We start from the raw sequence: 20,302 nt of genomic DNA on the forward strand, positions 1-20,302 counted from the left end.
GAAAAAAAAAAAAAAATACTAGTAAAATACTAGTTTACTTATACAAGTTCACATGTAGTACAGATGCAGTAATGAGAATTGTAGTTGTGAAGTTGTGCACTTACAAGTTTACTACTACATTTAGTACACTTACATAAAACATACTTACAGTAAAATATACTTGAACATTACTTAAGTTTCATAAAATGAACATGAAGTATACTTATTTTTCGTAAGGCTCACCAAAAACTGCATGTAAAAGTAAAAATTTAAATGATACACATAAAGAAAAACAGTGAAATAATAGGGCAAAAGCGTAGTTAATTGATCATATAAATCAGTTTTATATCAAGCACATAAACACTGTTCTGTTTTGATTAAGCAAAAACTGTGACACTGCTGCCCTCGTGTGGTGAGTGAGAAAATATAAATGATGACGTGAACAAATATCAATTTTCTTCTTTCGTTCGTTCGTTCGTTCAGATAGAAATATATATATATATATATAGATAGATAGATAGATAGATAGATAGATAGATAGATATATATATATATATATAGAGAGAGCTAGATAGATAGATAGATAGATAGATAGATAGATAGATAGATAGATAGATAGATAGATAGATAGATAGATAGATAGATAGATAGATAGATAGATAGAAAATGAATATTCCCATTCAATGCAATGTATCTATACACATATCTAATTTGCACATTACTGTAATGTGTCGATTAAACATGATTTACAGTTTTTTTCAATCACTAGCAAGCGCTTACCCATACTTCAGATACTTTTTCTAAACTCTTAACACAGACTCACACCTACAAAACACAATTGGCCAAATGGATAATTTTCTTCTCAAAAACACATTTTGTTAAATATATACTAACTCTTCATTTTAAAATAGAACACATCTTTCTCTGCACACACTAACTTTACCAAAACACTGGAAATCTGACTCAAAATGAAATTATTCTGTCAAAGAATAACACTTGTTTTCACTTCACAAGGTACATGCAGTCAATCAAAGTACACCAGGTTTCAGAATACTGGCTATTCTTGACATTACAAAAACTGCATAGACTTTTATGTTTCTTGGTTGGGAACTGTATGTCCACATGTAGTAATGTTCACATTCAAAAGCATTCCAGTAAAAGCAAATCCTTTACTGTTTACTACAGGAGGTACAGTAGAAACACGGTATGATAGAACAGAAAAAGTTTTACAGTATTGCTTACAGTGAACAAAATATCCATGAAACACACAAGAGCATTCTGAACCAAAAAAAGCCCAGATAAAAAAAAATTTTTAAGTACTTTTTTTAGTACTTTTTTTTTAGTACTAAAAGAGCACAACATTACTGTATCTAATCTCTGCGATCTTCAGGGTTAGGCCACATGTTTTCATCAACATCACATCTGATATTATCCAAGGCGATGTAATCAAGAACTGTGATGTCCCTGCATCCAGCATCCAGCATCCAACATCCAGCATCCAACATCCAGCATCCAGCATCCAGCATCCAGCATCCATGGCTTCAAGGAGGGACATCTGGTCATGTGGCTGATGGTCATAAACCTCCCCCCATGCAGAAACAAACTCCTCTGGGGTTGAGGAAAGGTGAATAGGGTGGAAGGAAGAGACTTACCAGTCTTGGGTGGACTTCAAACCATGTTGTTATTGCTTGAGAATGATGGAAAGCCACATTGTCCCAGGTAATTAAAAAGGTCCTCATGTTTTCATGAGAACCAGGCGCTGCTCTGGAACCAGGCGCTGGTGGAGATCATTGAGAAAGGCAAGGATGCGCTCGGTATTATAGGGTCCACTGGCTCACTGCATATCTCACTGGGCCTGCTCTTCTCCCTTCTCCTCCTTTTACTGTATAAGTGTCAATGTAATAGAAAAAAATAAACCCAGCTGCCACTCTAAGCCAGACTGGTATCAGCTGTGGTTGGCCCAGTTTACCCAACATAAATCAGCTCTGTGTCAATTATTCAATTGTTTGTTTGTTATCAGCTGAGATATGTTTTTGAACTGATCATTGCAGAAGCAGAGGTTTTTATACTGTATCTAAGGTTTGGAATATTGTTTTTGCTATTGTGGGATGTTGTGTGTTAACATTCATAAATACTACAAAAACAATCCTTCATTTTGTTAGGAGGTATAGTTTATTTGTTAAGAAAATGTAAGCATTATGGAAATGTGTTCACTGACTGCATATTGTATGAAAACGACATGAAATGTGTGAATGGTATGGCCACAAAAGACCGATGCTGTGCTAATTGTGTTTAGAGTTTTGAAAATGTGACAACTGGCTGGACAAACGCTAGCGCCTGAAAAAAAACTGTAAGTCCTGATGTCCTCTAGTGAACATGTATGATATCAATGCCCTGTTCTGTAACAGAAAGTCCTTTTTTGATTTGAAACCCCATAACGTTTTCCTGAGATGTTGGTTTATGAAATACAATTTGAAAAGTAGTCCGATATAAATTAGAATTACAAGATATTATCATATTTCCATAAGAGTGCTACATTTGATCCCTAATGTCAGACATTTATAAAGACCAAGGAGAAGTTGTTTTCATGGTGAAACCTCCAAACATTTGGTATCTCTGAAAAGCCGTGAATGTGCTCTTTACAGGACGTGACATATGTGACATGTATGGTGTCTTCACTAAAAATTCACTAAAATATAATGTCCACTGACAAAAGTCTATTCCTGGGTCCCTGTTAAGTAGCAAAACAAAAATGAACAGATAAACACAAATAAACACAATCTATTTGAGTATTTGTCATATAGGAAACGCCTCTGATCGAACATATGCTTTTAAATCTATCAAACTAGTAATCTAACGAGTAAATACAATTATTCTCAAAAAAGTGTGTCCAATCTGCATCCGTGAGTGTGAATCTCACGCCTCAGTTCTGCGTCTCAGCGCGATGGAGAGCCACAGGTTCGCACAGGCTCAGGCTCAGGCTCAGGTGAGTTCGGGTGTCGGTTCCCCGTCCTCTGGACTCCCTCACCGGGCGGCTCTGATTCTGGCCCGGGGTGGCAGTAAAGGAATCCCTCTGAAGAACATCAAGAATCTGGCCGGTGTTCCTCTCATCGGATGGGTTCTGAGAGCTGTCTTGGACTCTGGAGTCGTTGACAGGCAACTACATTTCAGCTTTACTTAACTATTTTAATATTATGGCTTTAATTTGATTTTTGTTCTTCAATGTGTGAATGAAACACACTTAAACTGGGAGATAAATGTAATGTTTGTGGTGGAAAGGCTGTAGCCTAAGTTTGTCGTCATGTTTAAGATTAAAATGAGCTAATGAGCTATGCTTTTAAATGTCAGAAATTTCCGCGACGAATAAACAATACAAATGTAAGCTAATTGCGGTGTATTATCTCGCAATTCTAACTAATTTTTAACGCAATTGTTTAGCCTATTTCTCACAATTCTGACCTTTCTTTCTTTTCTTTTTTACTTAAAGAAGTCGAGAAAATAAGGCGCAGTCCGTCAGCTACTCTTTTTTTTATTATTCCGCGGCGAATAATAAGGAAAATTGAGTAATTTTTCTTTAATGAGTGATGTTATGTGTGTCAGTGTGTGGGTTTCCACAGATCACGATGAAATTGAGCGTGTCGCAAAAGTCTGGGGTGCGAAAGTTCATCGTCGCAGTCCTGAAGTCTCCAAAGATTATTCCAGCTCTCTGGAGACCATCCAGGAGTTCATCCGACTGAGACCCGGTGAGACAGACCTTCAGCATCATCTTACTTTCATTTGATGCCTGCAAATTATCTAACTTGCTGACAGCCTATGAGATTAAAAATAGTTTTGTCATTTAGCCTATACTATATTTTCCTATGTGTTTTGAACTGAGGAATGTAGATAAAAATATAAGCTAATAATGTGCGTGTGTGTGTACAAATGTGTACAGTTTGTACAGAATAAAAACCATTAAGTCTATAGTTCCCGTAATCCATATATATACAAGGATGGCAATATCCAAAATCATTGGACCTGTTTTAGTCCCCATGAGGAAAACAGCTTATAAATCATACTAAGTGATGTTTTTTGAAAATGTAAAAATGTAAAAAGATTTTTGTGATGGGTTTATGGATAGGGTGTATTGGGAGAGAATATGCAGTTTGTACAGTATAAAAAAAAACATGAAAACACAACGTGTGTGTGTGTGTGTGTGTGTGTGTGTGTGTGTCTGTGTGTGTGTGTGAAAACCTTGCTGTTGAGCACTGCAGAATTAATTAGAACTTGTATAGTATATTTAGCAAGGAAATGTATATACTTTCAATCATTTTTTGAATGTAATTTTCCATGCAAATATATGTAATCGTACATATTTTTAGTAAGCAAAAAGTACGAATTATAACAAGGGACGTTGTTGAAATGTTGAGATGTTTTATAAGTATAAATCTGTGTAATATAAAGAGGGAGACCTGGGATATAAAGCAATTACAAACAATTAAAATATGTACAATATTAAAATATGTAGTAATATTAATTAACTAAGTGTACTGACTATAGGATTGGGGTTAGAATTAGGTTTGTTGTAGGGTTAGTTGCATGTAATTATGCATGATTTATAGTTATTATAGTAACAACATGTAACATGTGTAACAAGGACACTGTAAAATAAAGTGTCACATTTGTTACAATCTTTGTTAATGTTAGATAATAAAAATCAAACTGTTCATGTTAGTTCACAATATCAATAAATGCTGTAAAAGTATTTTTCATTCTTAGTTCATGTTAACTAATGTAACCTTATTGTAAAGTGTTAACAAAACCATTTACGGCACAGAAAGGCCTCCATCTTTATTGTATCTTGGTGGTGGTTGAGGGGATTCCCCCATATGTGAAGCGTTTGAGGTCCCAGAAAAGCGCTATATAAATGTAATTAATTATTATTATTATTATTATTTGTCATTTGTGGCTGTGTTTTAGAGGTGGACATCGTCTGTCATATTCAGGCCACGTCTCCATGTCTGCACCCTCATCATATCAGAGAAGCCCTACAGATGATCACGGGACGGGGGTGTGACTGTGTGTTTTCAGTGGTGCGCAGACACCAGTTTCGGTGGGAGGAGGTGAACGAGAACGGTACAGTCTCACGAAAACATCTCACAAACCCCCATAAGGAAAGGATTGCAGATTTTTGCTTTGTTTGAATATAAGGCAAATAAGGACTTTCCATATGTTGTTATCGCACAATCCTTTATGATCACTGCTTTTACAGCGTGTTATAAAAGCAAAAATGTCACATTAATATTATAAATATTTCTATGAAAGGTTTTATGTTTAGTGACAGTCATAAAAGCTGGAACTACATCTGAAGGTTCACACGTTCTTCACTATCTTTCGTTGTAACTAGAGGGTAAGAATACGACTTCTCTGAACATCGATGTGGCGCACAGACCTCGACGCCAAGACTGGCCTGGGGAACTCTATGAAAATGGATCTTTCTACTTTTATAAGAGAAAAGACCTGGAAAACGGCCTTAAACAGGTGCAGTTATCAAAATATGGTGACAAATCTGTTCCTTGACTTCTCAGTTTTAAAGGGGACCTATTATGCAAAATTCACTTTTTGGACATAAATGTTTGGACATAAATGTGTGTTGGCAGTGTGTGTACACACAACCACCCTATAGTGATACAAATCCACTCACTCCTTGTTTTTTAATCCCCATAAATCATGAGCAGTGTGACGTCACAACAGCCACAGGCCGTGTTATTATAACAAGTGTTATTATACCAGGGAAAAAAACAAATGTCCCATGTGTAAAACTCTCCATGAGAGCTCATGGCCTCAAACGCTCTGCGTCAGATATTTTGATCTGTTTTGTGTGTTTTAGCTGGGCAAGATCGCTTACTATGAGATGCTGCCTGAGCACAGCGTTGATATCGACGTGGACATCGACTGGCCTGTCGCTGAGCAGAGAGTTCTGAGGTGGAGTATTTCATCAAACTCTGTTTGTGAATGCGTCTCTATAGCACGCATTGTGTTTATTGTGCAATTTATACGCGGAAATTCGTTTTTACGTGCATATGATACGCAGTTTTCGCGTGCATTTGATACGCACTTCATTCCGTGTAATACACACGCACCCCACACCACTACTAAACTACCCTAACCAACCCATGCGTGTACCAACCTCATTTTCGCATATAAATTGTACGATAAACACAATACGTGCTATAGAGACGCATTTAGTGTGATCGGGTTGCGACAAAACACAATAATGCTGAATTGCTGATAGAAACGCTGCCCTTTTCTGCAGGTTTGGCTACTTCGGCCGAGAGGAGAAAGCGGCGGTCAGGCTGTTTCTGTGTAAAGTGTCTGGCTGTTTGACCAACGGTCAGATATCCATGTCGGTTTCTGGAGAGGATCTTGTGACCATCAATGCTCGAGACGTGGCAGGCGTACAGATGCTAAAGAGAGAAGATATAGAGGTACAGTTGTGTAGGCTGGGCCAAATTATGATGGGGCTTAGTACCTTTACACTGTAATTAAAATAATTTTAACAGTATAATACTGTAAAAATACTAAAGCACCTGGGCTGCGTTTCCCGATAACGTTGTCTCTTTGCGCGCTACGAAGACTCTGAAGCCAGGTATAACTCAACTAAAGGTATACCATTTCTAGGCGTGTTCCCCGAGGAAGCTAAGCATTAGGAAGCTGCTTAAAGGGATAGTTCACTTTGAAATTAATTTTTGATATGTTTTAGCTTACCTCAAGGGCATCCAAGATGTACGTGTCCAAGTGATCTGAGGGCGCGGGCGCTTCCTTCTGTGTGACGTGTGCGCAGACTGGTGCATAGATATATATACACTAGATGTCACATTAAAGACATTCGTTCCAATGAACTGCCATAGCCAAGGCGACGTCTAGTGTATACATCTATGCACCAGTCTGCACACACGTCACACACCAGGATGCGCTCGCGCCCTCAGATCACTTGGACGTGGCTGTGTTACAAGAGGTAAAAACGATATAAATACTGTTCGTTTTCTCACACAAACCGCTCGTTTCGTGTCTTAGGCAAGGCAAGGCAAGGCAAGGCAAGGCAAGTTTATTTATATAGCACATTTCATACACAATGGTAATTCAAAGTGCTTTACATAGAAGAAATTAAAATATTCAAAAGATATAAGAATAATTAAAACAGTTTAGAATAAAAAATAAAATAAAATACAGTGCAAGCAGTCGGACGCACAGTGGCACAGTGCTCATTCAGTAAATGCTAAGCTAAACAGATGTGTTTTGAGTCTGGATTTGAATGTGGCTACTGTAGGAGCACACCTGATCTCTTCTGGAAGCTGGTTCCAGCTGCGGCTGCCATAATAGCTAAAAGCGGACTCTCCTTGCTTTGAGTGAACCCTTGGTATTTCTAGTTGATGTGATCCTAGTTGATGATGATGATGTAGGCCATCAATGTGTACTTACATTTACGAGCCATTAAATCATGTTTAATTTGGACCTCTCTGTGCATGCTCTTTGAGGTGGACCCCATATACCTGCATGATATGACTGACAGACAAGAACGGTTTGAAAATAAATATCTAAATATCTAAATATCTACCTAAAAATATCAAAATTGAAAATACTGTGGAAACAAAGACACCTACATCTTGGATGCCCTTGAGGCAAGCTAAAACATATCAAAAATTAATTTCAAAGTGAACTATCCCTTTAAGATATACCTTCTTACGTGCGACGTTGGCGCTGTCCGTGGCGATCTACTGCTGGCGCTGTCCGTGGCGATGCTGCTCAATCTGCGGCTCGATGGCTCGAGAATCAATTATTTACACATGCAGGGGCTGCTTCACTGCGTCATGTGAGAAAGCGGTGTTCTTTATAAAAGAAGCACTTCAGAATTAGTTGAAATTGCATTTATTAGGATTAATGGGATATTATTTAAAAAAATATCCAAACTATAATAGCCTAGCTAGCCTACATATTTTAAAATCGTATCATATATTGCTGCCACAATAACATTTACATTTTTTACGTGCTTCTCTTCTCTTTCCCACTTTTGTTCGCCGAGGTGGAGCTGCAATCAAATATTGTTCTTGTAAATAGCTACTTTCCAGCATTTCAGTAATAAGTGTACATCATAGGTACGGTGCTCGGTAGTTATCAAAAAGGATTTAAACAGTGAGTTTTGAATCTCTTATTGTAAACTCAGAGATGTGCTTTCAGACGGCAATTAAATTACCACACGACCTGTTTGTCAAAAAACAGTAATTTGGCCAAGGAATGCTGACATTATGGATTCGGACGGCAATAAAATCACTGACTTACCTCTGTAAATGTTTAAATACCGTACGAGCCCATGAGAAACAATTAGCGTCCGAATATGACGTAACTGACAGCTTTCGCTGGCTTTTGAAAGCGCTACGCAGGATTTAGCCTTCCGGTTTGACCTACAAGTTGACGTCATGACGAACAGCTCTATTAAGTAGAACTTCATTATAAGCGAGGCCAAGATGGCGGCGGTGTACGTGGTAGTGTATTTTTGCTCTTCAGGGAAACGAAGGTGAAGTGGTGATATAACCTATTAATTAAACTGGTGATAACGTGAAAAATTAAGTGAAAAAAGTTATATGAGTCTGTTTTGACTTCTTTATGCATGGGAAAAAGAGGCAAGAAGAAAGTGAAACAAGTTTGGCTTGACACCATGTCTTCCAACGCATCTGACGCAGTTGATCAGTTTGAGAATTCAGCATCGAGTGTAGCTGGTTTTAAACTACAGAAAGATACCGAATCGCAGTGGTTTGACACATGTCCAAATTTTGAGAATGAGGTTGTTGTTGCATCCCTCTCGGATACTCCTCAGAAACCAGCTGCAAAAAAAACTAAACGTGCAGAATCTAGTGGAAACGGAAATGAGGATGTCTTGGCGGCTATTCGTCAGCTTGATTCAAAATTAGAAAAAGCTCTCCAGAAGATTTCAGCGGTTGAAACTACCACAGAGGCAATTTCCAAACAAGTCAAAAGTCTAACATCGACAGTGCAACAGCTTGTTTTGGATGTTGGCGTGCATAAAGAGGCTCTCAATCATCTGGAATCTGAGGTCCATGCTCTGAGACAGGAAAACAAATCGCTGAAAGCAAGTGTTACAGTTGGCGATGGTTTCTAAAGTTGCACGGCGTTGCGGAAAAAGACAACGAGGATGTCCGAAGTGTGGTTCTCAACATCTTAGGGAAGATTGCACCTGGAGTCGGAGACGGGCTCCAGGACAGTGTCGATATCGTTCATCGTCTGGGTCCGAAGCGGGCGGATGGAAAGACCAGATCGATCATAATTCTCTTCTCACAGCGCCGCATTCGTGACATCATTTGGAGTGCTGCTAAAGGTTGCAAGTTTCTAATTAATAATAAACTGCGTCTCTCGGAGCCTCTGTCTCCTGAAGATAGAGCAGCGCGGGACAAGCTGTGGCCTCTCGTGAAGAAGGCCAGGGAGGAGGGCAAGAAGGCAACCTTTCGCAACTCATTTGCTTTTGATTGATGGGAAACAAATCTTCTATTCTGATGTCATGTAAGATAAGCTGCTGCTTGCTCTTGTAACTTTTCTCATGCAAAAGTCGAAAAGGTGAATCTGGACTAACATTATAAACACTTAAATTGTAAACAAATGAAGGTAACTATATTTGTTCTTCTTTACATATTGCTACCTCACTGTTAATCTCCTTAGTTGTTTATCACCTCGACAACAATGTGCTTTATGGGTTATTATCCACCTCTCCCTTTACATTTAGGTAGTTTAGTCTAAAGTAAGTAATCTTTTTGTTATTTTTCTCAATTTGTTTGGGGGTTCTTGTTATGGAGTATACGTTTAACTCCTTGTCGGTGGTTACTTTAAATGTTAGAGGTTTGCGGGACAATCTGAAAAGAAAAGCAATTTTTTTGTTTTGTAAAAGAAGTGCAGCTGATCTTATTTTTCTTCAAGAAATTCATTCAGGGGAAACAGATGTTACATTTTGGAGGACGCAATGGGGAAACTCAATTTTCTTTAGCCATGGCAGCAACCACTCGGCTGGGACTGCTATAATGTTACATCGGTTTAAAGGGACTGTATTAGAAACTTTACGTTCGGATGAAGGCAGATGGGTTTGTGCTGTAATAAAACAAGATAACGCCACTTTTATAGCTTGTTGTGTATATGGATACAACTCGCGTGCATCCAATAGAGTAATGTTCTCTCATCTAGTGGATAAGCTTAAAAGGTTACACACAAAATATAATAATGCTTATTTTATTTTGGGTGGAGATTTTAACGAATGTATGGACGATCACCTGGATAGATACCCCCCTAGACTTGATAGCTGTCACAGTGTCTGATTTGTGTATTCCTGGTGTCCACTAGATGTCCTCTTCCCCACGGTGTCATCCACATTCTCACTACATTTCCCATGATCCTGTCTGTCACTTAGTGTTCAGCTGTTTCTTGTCACCTAATTTAGCACTTGTGTATATATACCCTGTCAGTTTCAGTGTTTGTCACGGAGTCCTTGTATTTTGTCCCCACACTTCTGTTCCTGTTGTTCGTGTGTTCTTGTGTTCTTTGGATTGTCTTTGTTGGATTTTGACCTTTGCTTGGACTGACTGTGAGTACGGATTACCCTATTAATAAACTGCTATTGGATCCTACCTTTTCCCTTGTGTGTGTCGTGACAGAAGGACTCCGTCAATGCAAGGATCCAGCGGTATGTGTTCCAACTTCTCTTCCCCAGCCATCGAGCGGGAGAGGAGGGATTGTTTTGAGGGGACCCGCCTAGTTATTTTTCGTGGGACCCGGGGAGGTCACAGAGGAGGAGGTGGTCGAGAACAAGGCCAACATCACCCTCCACCTTGGCCCCCCTTCGTCCCTGGACTGGTGAGGGACGGATTAGAGCCACCATCTCGCCATCGCGGGCAGAGAAGGGGAAAACGTACGTCCGCCCATCCAGAGACTGTTCACGTCCCGTCTGCCCAGCCAGAGTTCGTTCACGTCCCGTCTGCCCAGCCAGAGACTGTTCACGTCCCGTCTGCCCATCCAGAGACTGTTCACGTCCCGTCTGCCCAGCCAGAGTTCGTTCACGTCCCGTCTGCCCAGTCGGAGACTGTTCACGTCACGTCTGCCCAGTCGGAAACTGTTCACGTCCCGTCTGCCCAGCCAGAGTTCGTTCACGTCCCGTCTGCCCAGTCGGAGACTGTTCACGTCACGTCTGCCCAGTCAGAGACTGTTCACGTCCCGTCTGCCCAGTTTGAGACAGATCTAGAGATGCCTATTGGTGGGGCCGCCAAGGGAATGATGGACCATTTGGAGCGTCTGGCTCGGATCCTGGACATGCCAGTGTCTGCTGTTCCAGAGCCGGAGCCAGTGTCTGCTGTTCCAGAGCCGGAGCCAGTGTCTGCTGTTCCGATTCCGGTGGTCCGGAGACGGAGGAGGAGAAGGAGAAAGGCCTCTTCAACGGACCGTCTGGTGGTTCCTAACCCAGAGACCATCCCAGAGGTGACTGCCATCCCTTGATGCGCCGGTTAGGCATGCTGCTCGCCCTGCCGGCCCCGCCCGAGCTGCTCGCCCTGCCGGCCCCGCCCGAGCTGCTCGCCCTGCCGGCCCCGCCCGAGCTGCTCGCCCTGCCGGCCCCGCCCGAGCTGCTCGCCCTGCCGGCCCCGCCCGAGCTTCTCGCCCTGCCGGCCCCGCCCGAGCTTCACGTCACGCCCGCCGAGTCTGTTCCTGAGCCGGTGTCCGCGTCTGTTGCAGTTCCTGGGCCGGTGTCCGCGTCTGTTGCAGTTCCTGAGCCGGTGGTGTCTGTTCCTGTTCCCCTTCATGGTCCTGGCCCTCCATCCCTCCCCCTGATCCTCCACCATTCCACCTCCCGCCTGGACTCTTGTTTTGTTTGTTTTTTGTGGGTCTTGGAGCGTCTGGTAGCCGCTCCGTAGAGGGGGGGTTATGTCACAGTGTCTGATTTGTGTATTCCTGGTGTCCACTAGATGTCCTCTTCCCCACGGTGTCATCCACATTCTCACTACATTTCCCATGATCCTGTCTGTCACTTAGTGTTCATTGTGTTCAGCTGTTTCTTGTCACCTAATTTAGCACTTGTGTATATATACCCTGTCAGTTTCAGTGTTTGTCACGGAGTCCTTGTATTTTGTCCCCACACTTCTGTTCCTGTTGTTCTTGTGTTCTTTGGATTGTCTTTGTTGGATTTTGACCTTTGCCTGGACTGACTGTGAGTACGGATTACCCTATTAATAAACTGCTATTGGATCCTACCTTTTCCCTTGTGTGTGTCGTGACAATAGCAGGATGAATAATGATCTAATTTTTTCCCTTTGCTCCGATCTCTCCCTTACTGATGCATGGCGTTTCTTTAATCCTTCTACCAAAGATTTTACCTGGTCCAATAGAAGCTTGTCTCTTAGATCTAGGATTGACTTTTTTCTAATTTCATCTTGTATCCTTAACTATGTAAAAGATGCTTCTCACGTCACTGCCCCCTTATCAGATCATAAATTAATTGCAATAAAATTGAGTGACGTCAATGATAACCCGAGAATGAGGGGCTATTGGAAACTTAATAATGCCTTGTTAAAAGACAAATTTAATGATAGTATCATAAATCTTACCAAAGAATTATTTACCGGATTAACCAGAGATTATAAAACAAATTGGGAGTTTTTTAAATATAAGGCTAGATATATTGCAGTTAAAAGAAGCAAGGAACTTAAAGATATTAAACATAAAACTTATTCTGAGTTGATTAATAGACTTAATGTATTACTAGCTAAAGATAAGATTACAGAAGAAGAAAATTTGGAAATAAAAAAATTAAATCTGGAATTTGACAGAGCTTACTTGGAGTTGGCCAAAGGTGCATATATAAGGTCTCGGGCAAAATGGCTTGAGGAGGGGGAGAAGAATTCTAGCTATTTTTTTTCCCTGGAAAAGAGAAACGGTCAGAGGAAAGCTCTTTCAGCATTAACATCGATGGAGTTACCTCTAAAGACCCAAAAGAAATATCAGAATTTGTTACCAATTTTTATTGCAATCTTTATACCTCTAAATTTAACTATGACTTATGTGAAAATTTATTGATATAATTAAACACCGTATTACCATTATTAATCGTGAATATAGTCAAATTTGTGATGCTGATTTGTCAATAGATGAAATTAAGCAAGCTCTCCATTCAATGAAAAAAGGTAAATCCCCTGGAATTGATGGGCTTTCAGTGGAATTCTATCTCCACTTTTGGGAGCTTATTAAATTGCCTTTATTTCATATGTATAAGGAATGCATTAGTCAGGGAGAGATGACCACTACTATGAAACAGGGAGTTATATCGCTTATACCCAAGTCAAGCAAGGACCCTTTATTGACTGACAACTGGCGGCCTATTACTTTGTTAACATTAGATTATAAAATATTAGCCTCTGTTTATGCTGAAAGATTAAGTACTGGTCTAGATCACATTATTTCTGAATCTCAGTCGGGATTCATGAAAGGCCGTCACATATCTAATAATATAAGGTTAGTATTAGATGTGCTGGATTATTCTAATCTAATTAATTCAGATGGTCTCATACTCTTTCTTGACTTTCACAAAGCTTTTGATTCTGTAGAACACAAATTTATTTTCCGCACTCTAGAATTGTTTGGATTTGGTAAATCATTCATTGATATTGTAACCATGTTTTATAGAGATATCAACAGCTCAGTGATCGCCAACTTTGACACGTCCAAAAGGTTTGACATCCATCGTGGTGTCAGACAGGGCTGTCCAATCTCCCCGTTTTTATTTCTTTTAGCCACAGAATGACTTTGTCTAAGAATTAACCAAAAGGAGAGTTTGGTAGGAATTTCTATATTTGATAGGGAGTTTAAAATTGCACAGCTAGCCGACGACACCACACTATTTTTGGAGGATAAAAAACAGTTACCTAATGCTCTGGAATTGGTGGATCAATTCTCATATGCCTCGGGTCTAAAACTCAATATTTAGAAATGTGAAATTATCTCAATTCATGATACAGATGAGACATCATTGGAAGGTATCCCAGTTAAAAGCAGTGTAAAATATCTAGGTATTCATATCACTAAAAATCCAGTTACCAGACATCATTTAAACTTTGCTGATAAAATGATAAAAACTAAAAACATCTTCAACATCTGGCTTCAGAGAGATCTTTCATTATACGGTAGAGTTATTTTATCTAAGGTGGAAGGGCTCTCTCGCTTTGTATACCCTGCTCTCTCTCTGTTTATCAATGATAAAGCTATAAAGGATATTAACAAAATATTTTTGGATTTCATTTGGAAAAATAGGCCTCACAAATTAAAAAAAGAAGTACTCTCTAATTCCAGAGGTGAAGGTGGCCTTGACTTTTTGGATTTTGCTGATACTATAAACACCTTTAAAGTAAACTGGCTGAAAAGATGTCTTGTGAACCCGGTGTCGTTATGGTTTTTCATTCCTAATAATATCTTCAACAAACTTGGTGGCCTGTCCTTCCTATTAAAGTGTAACTTTTTGCCTGGCAAGTTACCCATTTCCTTATCAAACTTTCATCAACAATGCCTTCTATCGTGGAAATTGTGTTTTGTCCATAGCTTTTCTCCCCACAAAGTTCTCCTTTGGAACAACGCGGATATAACCGTCAGGAAAAAGTCTCTCTTTTTTCCTAGATGGTTCAACAATAACTTTAATTGCATTCTATCTGTCTTTGATGATTTTGGTCATATTCTAACTTACAAGCAATTTTTGAATTTCCATAATTTTCCTGTTCCACCAAAAGAATATAATACATTGATAAAAAGCTATCCCAGCTGGCTTAATCCAGTTAATTAAAAATCATCTTAACTTCAGTAAAGTTAACAGTGTTTATCCAGCCTTACGCTTGGGCGGTATTGACTTTTTGGATCGTAAATGCAACAACAGACATATTCGCACAATTTTTCAAATGAAGAGAAAGATTACTCAAAGGGGTAAATTCTATTGGGGATCCCTTGTAACAAACGTAAATTGGAAAAAGGCCTGGCTTTTGCCTTCTAAATTTTGTGTATCCAACAAAGTTAAGGAAATTCATTATAAAATCCTTCATAAAATCTATCCTGTTAACTTATCCATCTCTAAATATTCTGATATTGATGAAACTTGCTCTTTTTGTGGTTTTGTTGAAGAAACAGCCGCCCATTTATTTTGTAATTGTAATGTAACCAATAGATTTTGGGTTGAATTAAGCTCTTTTCTTTTTAGTCCTATGTGACCCACACCTTCACTCTCAAAGAGGTTATCTTTTATTATGAAAACCCAAAGTTGCGGTCCCTTGAATATATTGTTAATTTCTTTATCTTGTATGCAAAATTCTTCATCCACAAGCAAAAATGGCTCAAGTCTCCTTTAAGCTTTCCTCTTTTTCTTGCTGAACTTAACTCTTTTATTTCATCCCTTAAACTTATAAATAACAAAAAAAGTGCAACATTTTTGATGCATTATGATGATTTATTCAAAGATATGATTTAACATTATTATTGTTATGCTTTTCTTTTCTTTTTTTGTGTATGTATATTTACATCATTTGATGTATGCAAATCCAGGATATTCATGTTTTCTGTAGTGTATCATTGTTTGTTCATTGTAAATGATACATCCTTGCTTAACATCCCTGAGCTTGTTGTTATGTATAAGTTTGCAATAAAAAAAAGAAAAAGAAAAAAAAGAAAGCGCTCCGCAGACAGCACCGTCTTTTAGAACAACTATTCGCTGTATCGCTGCCATAGTTTGAGCAAACTCCCCACCACAATCATTCCCTTTAAATAGACCATTAAGCCTTTAATGATCTACCTTTGGATAATATAATTAATTTAATTATAATATTATAATAAAAAATCTAACAATAATCAGTGTAATGACAATTGTATTGAATTAGTCTAATTGAACACTGTCAGGGTGTATTAAAACTTCAGAATTATATTCGTATAGACCGTTGATATACTGTCTATGGTATAGATCTGCAAAAGTGATAAGGTAAAGCTAAGAGTGATCCAGTCCAACCTTCCAAACGTATGACTTATAGAAGGTATACTTAACTACATTTCGGGAAACACGTAGTAACAATAAGGTACAGCTTAAGGTGTAACTTAAGAACGACGTAGCGTTAAGAAGGTTTCGAGAAACCCTTAAATGTTCCCTTACTATAGTAAAAAAACTGTAAATATAACTGGACATTTTAAGTATAATTTGACATTAAAATACTGTCAAATGTACAGTCTTTGGATGTAAAAACATAAATAAATAAAAATCTTATAATTTACAGTAGCTATGTTTCCATCCACCTATTTGTTTCAGTGATTTTTATGCAAATTGTGGGATATGCATAAATGACATACCATACAAAAAAAAATCTGGCAAAAAGCATGCAACATTAAGAGCAGAAGAACATGTATTAAGAAAGTAAACCGTGATCATTTTGATTTCATGTTTCATAACTTTGATCAGGTGATCCTCATATCCAACGTGAATGAGCCGCTGTCCAGGGGTCTCCTGGAGAAAGTGTCCCAGCGGGTCGGATGTGGCCTCAGGATTGGAAAGGAGCAGAAAGGGCTTGATGTGGAGCGGCTGATGAAAGAGAAGAAACTGCGCTGGGATGAAGTGGCCTTCATGGGTGAGAGACGAGAGTGTTAAACATCCAGCTAAACCAGTTTTAAGCATGTCAAGTAGGCTATAATTTATTTATATAGCACTTTATATGCAAATCAGATTGTTTCAAAGCAGATTCACAGTATCAGGAAATGTGTGTATGTGAGTAAAAAAAACAGCGGTGTTCAACTTTATCTCTAACTAATTTATAAAACTATATATATGAACTAATTTATAATAAATTATAAAACAATAATCTAGATTGTAATCTATGTATCACAGGCTGTCAGTTAAAGGCGAGCGTACACTGTAAAAACATTTTCATGATTTGTCATCACAACTTTTTATCTTTTGTCAAATCAACTTCGATAACTAATGTGTGAAGATAACATACTATTTTGAGTTTCTGTTGATTAAACCATTCTTCTTCATTGTATTAACTCAAAATTTTAATTACAACGAACTCAAAATTTTAAGGCAACAAGGTAACTTGCTTTTTTTAAGTTAAACCAACATTTTTTTTTTTTACAGTGTAGCCCTACACGGTGCGAGTACGAACACTCGGGAGGTCGTGAGATATTGCACACCTTACGAGTCAGTTAAACTGATAATCGCGTCAAAACAGCTGGTATACACGGCACGATTGTCCTGCACGAATTTTATCCCGAGCCGGTGGCAATCACGTGAGCTTTCGTGCTAAACACAGAGACTGGAGCTTTCATTGTTGCAGGCAATAGCTTCAGATAGAAAAATTACAGAACTGTGTGATTTGTTGAAAAGCAGAGAACAGTAACCATTCCTTTCAACATAAAAACTTTGGTTGTGTATGATTTGGCAATATGGGGACAGCATACGCTGGTGAAAATCGGGCCGACCCCCCGAATTTTTTACACATGTTTAAAAATTATCGGGAGGTGCTTTGATCTAGAGCATTTTGCAGTGTTTTACACTGGAAGATACAGGAACGTCCAAACAAATGGTTTAAATAAACCTGAAACCACATGCAATTTTTTTTCTTCTTCTGTTGAGCAGTCTGTGATGTTTTCCCTCACAGGTTCAGAAGCTGAAGACGTAGAGATCCTGTCTCAGGTGGGGCTGAATGGCGTCCCATGTGACGCACCTGTGGCAGATCTCATCGCAGCGAAATACACCTGCCAGAGACCCGCCGGCCACGGAGCCGTTCGCGAGTTTGCCGAGTACATTCTGACGCTGAAGAAAAAGAGCATGTCACACATGAACCAGGATCGCATTGACAGGGCTAATTTTTGAAATGTATTCTAGTTTCAATTTTAAACAGTCAGTTTGTGTTGCTGTTATAACATGACATTTGAATCTAATGTGAATTAATAAAACACCTGTGTGTCTGTCAGCAAAAAAACAGTAGTAGTCTACTTTATCTTTTTACTTGATATCTCTCTTTATATATGAACTAATTTCTTCAAATTCAATATTCATTTGCATATTGCAGATCATTTTATGGTTTAGTGTTTAATCTTCTGCTATGTGATAAGGAAATGTCCTCATATCAATGTCTTGAAGGACCGTGTTCTGCAGCAGTATAGTTATAAGTCACTAATAAGTCATTAGTTAAAGGGTTAGTTCACCCAAAAAATTATTTTGGCAACACTTTATTTTGATGGTCCCTTTTGAACATTCTGTTAACTATAAGTAACTGTGCAAATACATGTCAACTAACTCTCATTAGAGTATTAGTAGACTGTCTGCTTAATATCTGCAAACTCTTTATTGTGATGCTCCTCCAACAGACACTCTACTGACTATAAGTAACTTTGCAACTACATGCCAACTTATTCTAACCCTAACCCTACCAGTCTACTAATGCTCTATTAATACTCTAATGATAGTTAATAGACATGAAGGGGCAATGTTACTTATAGACAACAGAATGTGTTAAAGGGACCATCCAAATAAAGTGAAACCTTAATTTTCGGAAGCTCCAATTTCTGTCATACTCGCCCTCATGCCAACCCAGTCTCATGGCAGTTTGTGATATGGTCACACAATTTAATCTATTGATTCGTGACACGGACGTTTATTTAGTTATTTTCGTGATATTAGCATGTTTTTTAAACTAATGTATTTCAATGGGAAGCTTTTTTCGTGATACTCAACTGTGGTAAAAGCATGGTAAGTGTTTACTGTAGCCTATCATAAACTACCAATAGTGTGGTAAAAGCATGGTAATTAAGTTTTGTGATTATGTCTTTTTACTACACTCACAGTAAAACGTACTCGGTTACCTAACGTAACCTCGGTTCTCTCTAGAAGAGGGAACGAGTACTGCGTAATGTAAAATTACGCACCGGGTAAAGTCTTTTTGCTCGAGATACTGAAGCCAAAATTTATCCTAAATTTGTATACATTGTCAACACAGTGCAGCAGCAGGCAGACCTAGAGCGGGCTGTCTCGCACACTCATTGACAGGGCTAATTTTTGAAATGTATTCTAGTTTCAATTTTAAACAGTCAGTTTGTGTTGCTGTTATAACATGACATTTGAATCTAATGTGAATTAATAAAACACCTGTGTGTCTGTCAGCAAAAAAACAGTAGTAGTCTACTTTATCTTTTTACTTGATATCTCTCTTTATATATGAACTAATTTCTTCAAATTCAATATTCATTTGCATATTGCAGATCATTTTATGGTTTAGTGTTTAATCTTCTGCTATGTGATAAGGAAATGTCCTCATATCAATGTCTTGAAGGACCGTGTTCTGCAGCAGTATAGTTATAAGTCACTAATAAGTCATTAGTTAAAGGGTTAGTTCACCCAAAAATTTATTTTGGCAACACTTTATTTTGATGGTCCCTTTTGAACATTCTGTTAACTATAAGTAACTATGCAAATACATGTCAACTAACTCTCATTAGAGTATTAGTAGACTGTCTGCTTAATATCTGCAAACTCTTTATTGTGATGCTCCTCCAACAGACACTCTACTGACTATAAGTAACTTTGCAACTAGATGCCAACTTATTCTAACCCTAACCCTACCAGTCTACTAATGCTCTATTAATACTCTAATGATAGTTAATAGACATGATGGGGCAATGTTACTTATAGACAACAGAATGTGTTAAAGGGACCATCCAAATAAAGTGAAACCTTAATTTTCAGAAGCTCCAATTTCTGTCATACTCGCCCTCATGCCAACCCAGTCTCACGGCAGTTTATGATATGGTCACACAATTTAATCTATTGGTTCGTGACACAGATGTTTATTTCGTTATTTTCGTGATATTAGCATGTTTTTTAAACTAATGTATTTCAATGGGAAGCTTTTTTCGTGATACTCAACTGTGGTAAAAGCATGGTAAGTGTTTACTGTAGCCTATCATAAACTACCAATAGTGTGGTAAAAGCATGGTAATTAAGTTTTGTGATTATGGGCCCTATCTTGCACCCAGCGCAATTGACTTTGAACACCGACGCATGTATCATTCCTATTCTGCACCCGCGCACAGCGGACTTTTCCCTCCACAGACGCACGTCGGTAAATTAGGAAATGAACTTGCGCTCGCGGGGGCGGTTCAGCGCAAAGAGAAGGCGTGTTCCGGCGCAAAACTTCAATGGTGCTATTTTCCAGTTTTAGAAAGCAATTGCGCAACTGACCAGGGAAAAAACAGTCTAAAGACAGTGGCGCGTTGCGCGTTA

At 38.7% G+C, this 20,302-nt stretch overlaps 1 protein-coding gene across 1 annotated transcript; it reads left to right on the top strand.

The window, feature by feature from the left end:
* Positions 1–1,437: 1,437 nt before the first annotated feature.
* Positions 1,438–17,893, top strand: LOC306993742 (N-acylneuraminate cytidylyltransferase B-like; the record flags this gene model as incomplete). Its single annotated transcript, XM_079603740.1, has 9 exons — positions 1,438–1,603; positions 2,907–3,135; positions 3,580–3,722; positions 4,939–5,094; positions 5,366–5,499; positions 5,849–5,943; positions 6,275–6,446; positions 16,484–16,649; positions 17,679–17,893. The coding sequence occupies 9 exons, from the start codon at positions 1,438–1,440 to the stop codon at positions 17,891–17,893; spliced, it is 1,476 nt and encodes a 491-aa protein (XP_079459866.1).
* Positions 17,894–20,302: the final 2,409 nt, after the last annotated feature.

This window comes from Phoxinus phoxinus (assembly GCF_949152265.1).
Source record: "Phoxinus phoxinus genome assembly, chromosome: 25".
Classification (NCBI taxonomy): Eukaryota; Metazoa; Chordata; class Actinopteri; order Cypriniformes; family Leuciscidae; genus Phoxinus; species Phoxinus phoxinus.